Below are 10,204 nucleotides of genomic sequence, written 5' to 3'. Positions count from 1 at the left end.
AAACAATTACAGAGTGCCTACTATATGCCAAGTTCTTTACCTTTATGTCATAATTTTAAACACAACAACCTTGTGAATAAACTTGTCATGCCTGGTTTACAAATGGGTTATTTAGGCCCAGGGTAGTAATAGTCAAAGTGCTTGGTACACATGGCATCCAATAAGTACTTGAGGAATTACTGGCGGGTTGTTTGACATTGCCCAGGACTCTTAAACCCCAGGCCAAACTGATGCTAAGCGTGTTGTTAACCCCTTCAGCGGCCCTTCCCGCCTTGCACCTCTCCCAGTCCCCAAAGTACCCTTCCTTCCCTCGCGCCCCGCCCCCGCGTTTCCACGTGCCGGAAAGTAGGCAGCAAAAGTACTTCCGGGATAGCAAAGGTCGGCCCCGGCAAGATGGCGGCGCCCTTGGAGCTCAGGTGCTGGGGAGGCGGCTGGGGGCTCCCGTCGGTGCACAGCGAGTCCCTGGTGGTGATGGTGAGGCCGCCTCGCGGGCCAGGGCGCGGGAAAGAAGGGGCGGGGCCAGAGGCGCGAGGCTGGCTGGTCCGGGTCGCGGCGGCTGGGGTTGGTTCCCGCCGCGCTCGGGCCCGGCCGGCCGGGGCGCTGCTCCCTGCACCGCCCGGGGCTCCCTCCCGTCCAACGAGTTACAGCCTAGCCTGTGGCCCCGCCGAATCCTGGAGGAGAAGTCATGGCGTCTCCGCTTGGCTCCGAGTTTTCTCAGCCTTGCAAAGCCGTCTGTGCAGTGGAATGAAAGCCCAAAGCAGTAGGCGCGCGCTCCCCGCTCTGCATCCCTCAAACGTTTTGGGGGAAAAAAGTCCTCGAAATCTTGGTAGCGCGCAACCCCGGCTAGAAGTAGCGGGAGGGACGCAGCCCCCGAGTCAGGCGTTTCTGCCTTCTGGGGACCCGGCTTTGAAGTAAAGCTGCTCTGCAGATTTGCATTACGTATTCAGTCTAAAATGTTTTATTGCAAACTCTCTTTCAGGCTTACGCCAAGTTTTCTGGTGCACCCCTGAAAGTCAATGTCATAGATAACACCTGGAGAGGTTCAAGAGGTACAGTGTAAACTTTTAAACACCCATTTCTGCCCTCTGTAAGCACCCTCCCCCCTCTTATTTAAAGCTAGGGGGCTTGTAGCCATGGAGTACCTTGGGGTTTTAGTTCTTACCACGACCTTAGCTGTGTGTTGCTTATGTTTTGATCATTCTGAGTAATACTTAAAAGGAGAAGCCAAATCAGTGGAAATTATGAGAAATGAAAATGCTCTCCAAAACTTTTTGTGTGTGTGTGAAATTGCAAAAACCTAAGATGAGTTACTCATTTTTTTCTTCTCCAAATGTGACTGGCATAGTTTTTAGGGTATTGGAGCCTCTTCAGAGGATATCGAGTCTCTTCCTTACATGTAAACTGTGTTGTGATTACAGGAGATGTACCAGTTTTGACAACTGAAGACAGTATTGTTTCTCAGCCGGCAAAAATACTAAACTTTTTAAGAAAACAGGTGGGTTCCTTCTGGAGAAATAGATTCTTGATCCCTGCATGTTGCTTCCAAAGAAAGTGCATTAAAAAAATTTTTTTTAGAATTCTTTTTTGGAGATACATAGGGCTTGAAATAAGAATAGATTTGAGAGTCACTGCTCTAAATCATGAGTTGTACTGTGATTCAAAAGGCATATAGTGAGTTATAGTCAATTTATATTTTCATGCACTTTGCTTGGTTTTTATTGAAGCTTAGGTGTAAGTAGATTCAATTTAACCATTTTCACTATTATACTTATTGATATGATTGTAAATTTAGTTCCATAATTGCTACACATTTTGTGCTTGGTGTGAGGTCTGAGTTCCCATCAACTAGCAACTATTTATTTTTTTAAAAGCACTTAAACTAATAGTTGCAGTTAAATGTTTCATGAAATAATGTATCCAGAATATCTGAACATGCCAAGATTTATATATCTAAAATGTTTAAACTGTAACAGTTTACATAAATGTAAAAGTTATCATTGATTTTGCCAATAGTTTAAAAAAAGAAGTCCTATATCAACAAAATTTAGAACTTTTCTCAATTGGAAGGTTTTCTCTTTTCAAGGGGAAAATGCTACTAATTAGAACTTTTTCCTTATTGTTAATAAGAATAATAATAGCCTCTATTAATTTTGTACTACATGTCATGCACTAAACTCAACTAGGTCATTAACAATCATTGAAATAATAGTTAATAATAAATAAACACCTAAAACTAACATTTATTGACCTTAACGTGTGCATGATGCTGTGCTGAGAACTTTATTTGCATTAAGCAGCATCTGTCACTGAATTTGTATTTCTCTTTTCCCCTTTTAATATGTTTGCCACTTTTGAGGAAGAATAGGAGTCCTAATTTATTTAGTTTCACTGTTTTGGGATGTTCTTGACTTATGAGGTTTTTGGTTTTTTATTTTTTAATAGAAATATAATGCCGATTATGAACTGTCAGCAAAACAAGGGGCAGATACACTAGCTTACATTGCTCTCCTCGAAGAGAAGCTTCTTCCTGCAGTGGTGAGCACTGGTGAATATTACAGTATTTTAGTGACTTACTGAAAATGTACTTAGTCGATTTAGAAGAAAAATAATGGAAAAGGCTTAAGAGAAGAAATTTCATTTATGTATCAGTCTTGATTCTTCCATGTAACTGCAGAACTGGGTTGATTCTGTTAGACGTTCAACTAGTGGATGAAACAACAAAGTGAAGGATAATATCATTTTGGAAATAAAGATTCTCTGTGAAAGATTGGAGTTTGTCCATGTATAGAGTTGGGCCAACTATAATTCATTCATTCAACAAATATTCATTGAGCACCTACTATGTTCCAGGCCTTATTCTGGGTGCTTGGGTTAGAGCAATCAACAAAACTCACACATTTAAAAACATTGATTTATCCTTGAGTCATCCTAACTGGAAAATTTGTATGGAGTCAACTTCATTCAGAGATATTTATGAAAAACTTTCACATTGATTGAGGATCTTCCTTTTAGTAAAAGAATATCTTTGTAGTGTTTTTTCCCTCCTTTTGCAGCTTCACACATTCTGGGTTGAGAGTGACAATTATTTTACTGTGACAAAGCCATGGTTTGCTTCACGAATGCCTTTTCCCTTGAGTTTGATCCTGCCTGGAAGAATGTCTAAGGGAGCACTGAATAGGATTCTCCTGACCAGGGGAGAGCCTCCCCTCTACCACCTCCGAGATGTAGAAGCTCAGGTATGATTGGAATTACCTTCAGAGCAAGGGCCCTCCAGAGGAGGGACAAGAGAAGGAGCAGGGATGAACTTATCTATAGATGCCAGTCTGAAAAGGAGTTCTCAAAGTATCTTTCCTACCCTCCAGAGGAGGGACAAGAGAAGGAGCAGGGATGAACTTATCTATAGATGCCAGTCTGAAAAGGAGTTCTCAAAGTATCTTTCCTACCTTTGAGATGTAATCTCATCCTTATTAGATATACAGAGATGCCAAGGAGTGCCTAAATCTTCTGTCAAACAGACTGGGAACATCTCAGTTTTTCTTTGGAGATACGTGAGTGCATTCCCTTAAAAACCATTTTGATGTTTTGTTTGCATGTATTCAGTGAGCAGTTATTTAAAGAAAGTTCCCTTGCCTGGTCCTCCCACCCCATCCCCAATGAGTTTTTCACTTAAAAAAAATATTTAATGGATTTTTACTATAGGAAACTTTTTCTGTTGCGGTAATCTTACATTGACTTAATATGCTACATATGTGAATTTGAAACTTCTAAGACTATTCCCACCATGTCTCCAGTCTTTATATAACACTTATGAGTAAAAATGAATCTTTAATTTACAACTTAATTTTCTTCTAAATAAAATGGGTAGAGTATTTTTTAAAAGCTACAACTGAGTAAAACCCTAGCTGCATCATTTCTATAAGCCAGAATGGGTAGTAAACCTTTTAAAACACCGTATTGTATACTTCAGAATTGACAAATGTATTTGAGAAAAAGTGTTTTTTTTTAACATAATCCCAAATTAATATTTTCTATGTGCTTTTAAAAAATCCTTAATTTATTTTTAGGCCTTCTACTTTGGATGCCTATGTGTTTGGTTTTCTCGCACCTCTTTATAAAGTACGCTTTCCTAAAGTTCAGTTACAAGAACATTTGAAACAGCTCTCCAACCTGTGTCGCTTTTGTGATGACATCCTAAACAGTTATTTTAGGCTTAGTCTTGGAGGTAAGCTGGTTTCTCTTCAGCTAATCTTTGTTTGCATAGAATACTTGCATATTCTCCTAAGGATGTATAAGCCAAATTCATTACTTATTAAAGAAGTTTGTATATTGTCTTTAAATGCTGGTTTATAGAACTTCAGAAAGTTGCATTTTTCCAACTTATTTTTACTCCCATGTGTTAGTTCTTCTTTAAATAGAGAAATATATATTTGCCGTTTGTCTGTTCTGGATTTTATACAGTTCTTGCTTCTTGTTCTTTAAATATTGCTCCTTTGAAGTGGGTCATTTTCTTCTAAAAGTTAACCACAGGTATTTATCGTGTCCCTGCCAAAAGATAGCATTTATCCTAATGCAAACGGGCAGTTACTTTAACTGTTGCTTCTAGCATTTTCCTGTGTGAACAGAAATGAGCAGCAGATTGATTTCGGTGAGGTGCACTCCCATGATTCCACTACTTCAAACTGATTACATCAGGCTGGAGGCATAGTAAACAGAGGGCACCTGTCACTTAGGCTCTGATTCTTCGAGAGTGTTGGGCCTTGTGCTTAAGTGATTGGGACACACAATTTGTATGGGGAGAGTTGGCCAGAATTGTCCTTTTAAGGAATAGAAGTCATAAGGATCGTTGGTTTAGGGACAGTTTACTTTTTATAGTGGGTTATGTGTTTTGTATGTAATACACTTGTATATAACAAGGGAGGGGTTAGTTAGTTTGGGGGTCATGAAACTGAATAACTTTCAACCTTGTTACTTGGGAGCAGTGGTTAGCAAACCTGACTACAGAACAAATACAAAATCTTGGGTCCTATACCAGATTCACTGAATTAGAATCCCTTAGGGATGGATCCCAGGAATCCGTATTTTTTAAAGTTCCTCCAAGTACTTTGGATGCTTTATGGGTAACTGTTTGGGCCTTAGAAAGCTGTTCAAATAGTTGTAACTAAAGACCTATGTGAAATGGGGGGGAAGATACAAGTCATATTTGAGAAGGAAATGAGGACTGTTGTGCTCTAATGACCTTGGCTATCTGCATAATGCTTGGCTAACAGGGTCTCCTTAAGGACAAATTTAGTCCTTTAGCTTAGGGTTTGGTTTTGGAGCATTACTCTCCCTCTTAAGTTTGCCTTTGAACCCAGAATGGTTTTTCACTTTGCCTTTTTTGGAGGGTGTGGTGGGCAATGGGGCACTTAGGAGGGTTGGATAGACTCAATATTCTTTGAATCTAAACAGCTTGTAAGGCTTTCAGAATTTCCTCTTTCTGATTTCTGTCCTGGCTTCTTAGGCATCTCTCCTGCTGGACAAGAAACGGTAGATGCAAATCTGCAGAAACTCACACAACTTGTAAATAAGGAATCCAACTTGATTGAAAAGGTCAAGTTTACTTCAATTGTTATTTTATAGTAGTTTAGTATTTTCCTTTCTGCAATTAATATTGTTTTGGGTTATGCATTAACTTTACCTTTTCAGTTTTTCTTTTTTTTTAAGTTTATTTTTTCAGAAAGCTGTTTAAACATACATTTACTAAAGCTGTACAAAATACAGTGTTTTGAAGCCAGTAATGGCCTGATTGCTATGGGGAAAGATCTGATAATGGTATTGGATTTACTTTTACCACCCAATTAGTAGTACTTTTCAAGTTAGGAGACCCAAAAGCCTGGCTTCAAAAAAGGAGAGAGACAAACAAGAAAACACTCCTTGCTTGCTTGTCTGCTTCTTTCTGTCTCTGAGGGTTATCGTTTCTTGAGATTGTAAGCACCTGTGCTTATCCTGTCTTGCTAAAAGCACTATGGTGTTTTTTTCTTTCTTCCACGTAAATCGTTTTATTTTGTCTCCTTCCTATCCTCTGTTCTAAACGTTGTCTACAATTTTTGCCAGTGTGGATATTCTGCCACTTCGGGAGTATGCATTTGTTGAGAGAGATATTGAGGAATTGGGTAGGGGAGGGAGCCAACAATGGAAATTTCAAGGGTGATTCTAATTGGAAAAATACAAGGGAGTTACGCATTTTTTCCTCAAATGTTTGATAAACTTGCTTTTTTTTCTTATGCAAATGCATAATGCTTTATTCTTTCACAAACTAATAGGTCATTGTGGCTTAATAACACTGGCTAGAGGATTTGGGGGATTGAGTAACAGGCACTGTGTTATATGAGCTTTATATGAGTTATCTCATTTAATCTTCACAGCAGCTCTGTGTGTGCAGGTACTTTGTCATTCCCATTTTACAGATGAGATACTGAAGCTTCGAGAGTAGCTTATAACATCACCTGCCCGAGGCCTTTCAGCTGGCAAGAGGTAGAGAGGGAATTTGAACCCTAGAAATTGGATTCCAGCATGGGCTTTGCAGTTAGTCAGTCATCTAACTCATGAATGAAAGTATGTATCCATTACTACTGTTGGTAATAGCCAGATTTATAGCTGCCACTCTCTGGAATGACCATTTTATTTCTTTTTATGGTATCGCATGTACCTCTTATTAAAGTTTGGGTAAGCTGAATGAAAGCCAAGTTTGTCTTAATTCATAGCCTAACCCAGCAAATCTCATGAGAGGAAATACACTGAGAGTTAAGTGTGGATAATGGAAAGATTACTCAGACTGTTTTAGATACTTTTCTGCTAGATGAAGGCTGTCCAGTATAGCTTCCATTTCTATCTGTGGCAAATTCATTAGACATGTGAAGGGAACCATGAAATACCTACATATGCAGAAAGTGAAGCCGGGAGGCCCTGTCACCACTTGGTACAGTTCCATTTTGGCATCATCAATATATGAGAGTTTCCTGACCCTATATCAGCACCTCTCTCCACCCCACTTCCCATCTGCTCTTCAGTACAGTTCACTGTTTGCTACAAGACATTAGAACAACAAATTCTATTGGCTACCACCATTCACCATTTAGACAGGAAATCTAGAGCTTAAAAAAAAGAAAGAGTTATGTTTGAGGAACTTAGTTCTTGCAAGGAAAAAAAAGACATCACAATTGATTCAGATAGTTCACCGGCAATACTTTTTCCCTCGGAAAATTAAGAGTTAATCTTTTATTCTTTTCCCTTTATTATGAACCCTATGTACCTCTGCTGAAACATTTCCCCTGTACTTTATAAAAGCATCTAGAGAAGATAAGAGAGAGTTTTGGGCTGCTTATATTCAGAACTCTAAAAAAGCCTACCTATCAAGTAGGTGATAAGATGCTATATTCTGTTGGTTTTGGGTCATTGATGGCAGCTGCTTTCAAGTCTTCTATGAAGCAGCTTAACACCAGGACCTTGCACTCTGGTTTTGGGGTACCCTGGTTAAAGGTAGTTTTCTAAGTAGTTTTCTAAGGTCTGACTCAGTTCTAAGTAACCCCTGTCCTAGTGTTTCCCGGGATGCTAACGTACTCCTTAGGGTAAGTCTGAAACTCTTGGACATTTTCTAAATATGTTCTTGATTTGTTTCTCTGGAGCAGACTTAGAACTGATCCAGTGTTTGCAGTGCCTCTGGATTAGGTCTAAAGAATTTATCCTTCTTTCTGTATCTTTTCTTAGCTTCTCTTGGTCTAAATAGTCATAGCCTTAAAGAGGTGATCTTTCTGAGTAGAGTACAGGTCATTTTTATTGAGGCAATGAGATATAGTTGAAAGAACAATAGTGTTAGAATAAAAAGACCTGTGTTCACATTTCAGCTCTGATGCTAGCTTTGCAACCTAATGCAAATCTGGTAACCTTTCTGAGCTTCATTTTGCTTATCTGTAAAGTAGGGAATGATTGTGTCCGCCTTTTTTTTTGTTTTTCCTTTACAGTTGTGTTGGGAAGATCAAATGAGAACATACTTTGTAAACTGTGGAGAGTAATGTAACAGAAATACTGCTTTTACACTTAATATTAGAAGATCTCTTACACCAAGTTGTGCTGTGGTTGAGTTCAGTAGACTGTTCATTATGTGGAATTACTGTAATTTTGTGAAGTCATCAAGGATGAGCCATATTGCTTTCATACATATACTGAGTCAGCCAGTATTTAGGTATGATGTTTAGAATTCTTGAGAGATTATTTGCAAGAAAAAGGTTTCTCTAGCAGTCCTAGAAACATAAGGTTCGGTACTCTTCTAGACTATAGTTTGGATGGGGAGGCCACAGTCCATATAAGTGGTGCCATAGCCATAAGTCAGATGTACCTTTTGTACTTTCCACAGATGGATGACAATCTTCGCCAAAGCCCTCAACTTCCTCCTCGGAAACTGCCAACACTTAAATTGACTCCAGCAGAAGAAGAAAGTAATTCCTCACAACGGCTGTCACCCTGACAGTCTTCATGCTTTGTGTCCAAAGTCATATAATTGTTGCAGTAATCTCTTACACTAAGTGTGTGAAGGCAAAAAGAAAATTCATGAATAGGTATAAGGAAGACTCTAAAACAAAAGAAACTTTCTATGACAGCAATTCTTTTTTAGTTAGGAAGCTCGTGTTTTAGCTTGGCAATGCACTTTAAGTAACATCAAGGTAAATGCTAAATGAACTTGGGGAAAAAAGAAAACACGTTGTACTGTAAATAAAAAACCTGCCTTAACCTTGGCAGATTTTTGCCTTTGGTTCACATGTTGCTGGCCCAAAGCTACACTTCTGTTCTGAATGTGCACTGTTAGTTTATCCAAGTTAATTTATTAATTTAGTATCCTTATACCAGTCTAAATATCTAATATGTGGCTCTTTGGCTGAAGTCTTTTTTTCTTCTGTTTAGAAATCTGATGCCTATTTTAGATGTTAGGAAAAATACATTATTCTAATATTCTATTTACTTCAATAGAAAAGCCTGTATTTAACTTTAAAAAGCAATGAGGAATGTGTTTTTTAATTATGCTCTCATAAGTCTAATCTTTGGGGGAGTTACTACCATACATATAAATATTAAAGATGGTTATATATAATATTTGTCTGACTATATGCACTTCAATATAACAGTATTTGCTCATGTGTTCAATACAGGTTAGCAAGGGCTGTTTTAATTTATTGGAGCTTTAGACCTGTGTATTCGTAGTACACCTTTAACTCTAGTCATCTCTTTCTTGGGTTGATTTCGGGAGAGCTGAATGTGTTAGCATCGTTATTATGCCAGGCTGTAAAGTCTAACTGACACTTGCCCGGTTGTTAGACACTACTCAGGAGGAGCTTACTGCCAGAGAACTAGAAGTACCTACCGTGCACCTGGTCCAGGTTCACCATGCTTGGCTCAGACCAGTGTTCTTCCTAAGAAACATATCATGTAGTCAAAACCTTTATGACAACTAATTATTTTCCATAGAGTTAACTACAGTTGAAGGATTCAATGGAGTAATCGGAAATAGCAGATTTTAAAGAACATTTTCTATTTATTGGTTGCTGAACTATTCAAAGATTTCCTGTGCGGGTAATTTTACTTACAATAGAATCTTGCTTATTTTAGTGGCTGAGGTGCTTCTGCTGTCCTAAAACTACTTCTGGGGTTTTTAAAATATAGGACCATGTTTTTGATTAGTGTCTTAAAAGATTACTATGGTGCTCAGCAAATCTTGTCACATCCTGCAGAAACCCCCAGGTTAGGAAAGCAGTTTTGGACTCAAGAGACTTGTCTAATTTGAGCTGAGTGGAACTCAGCTGTGTTTGACCTGCATCCTCTCAATTTGTTCTGTATTTAGGTAGCTATTTATACAGAAGTCTTCATGTCATTGTAAATATTTTTTCTTGCAAGTTTTAATGAGAAACAGGGTAGTCTTCAAAGTCTTGTTCATCTGTTTGGATGAATTGAGAGAAAGAAACTAATGAGTTTCACATTACTTCTGCAACAGGTGGGGGAGTGTGTGTGTGTGTGTGTGTGTGTGTGTGTGTGTGTGTGTGTGTGTGTGTGTGTGTGTGTTACGCGTTAGTCTTCTGTTAGAGCCCGGCACTAATGAGTTTCACATTACTTCTGCAACAGGTGGGGGAGTGTGTGTGTGTGTGTGTGTGTGTGTGTGTGTGTGTGTGTGTGTGTG

General features: G+C 38.8%; 1 protein-coding gene across 2 annotated transcripts; it reads left to right on the top strand.

The window, feature by feature from the left end:
- Positions 1-380: 380 nt before the first annotated feature.
- MTX3 (metaxin 3) lies at positions 381-10,042 on the top strand. Of its 2 annotated transcripts, XM_029217731.1 has the most exons (9): positions 392-474; positions 980-1,049; positions 1,419-1,495; positions 2,443-2,535; positions 3,054-3,236; positions 3,472-3,548; positions 4,065-4,222; positions 5,501-5,589; positions 8,393-10,042. In XM_029217731.1, the coding sequence occupies exons 1-9, from the start codon at positions 394-396 to the stop codon at positions 8,501-8,503; spliced, it is 939 nt and encodes a 312-aa protein (XP_029073564.1). In that variant the 5' UTR covers positions 392-393; the 3' UTR covers positions 8,504-10,042. The 2 variants fall into 2 exon arrangements, with proteins under 2 accessions (XP_029073565.1, XP_029073564.1); XM_029217732.1 differs by lacking the exon at positions 5,501-5,589 and having other exon boundaries at positions 381-474.
- The last annotated feature ends 162 nt before the right edge of the window (positions 10,043-10,204 follow it).

This window comes from Monodon monoceros, unplaced genomic scaffold (genome assembly GCF_005190385.1).
Source record: "Monodon monoceros isolate NGI ecotype Baffin Bay Population unplaced genomic scaffold, NGI_Narwhal_1 Super_Scaffold_12, whole genome shotgun sequence".
Classification (NCBI taxonomy): domain Eukaryota; kingdom Metazoa; phylum Chordata; class Mammalia; order Artiodactyla; family Monodontidae; genus Monodon; species Monodon monoceros.
This window is presented reverse-complemented; position numbering and strand designations above follow the sequence as displayed.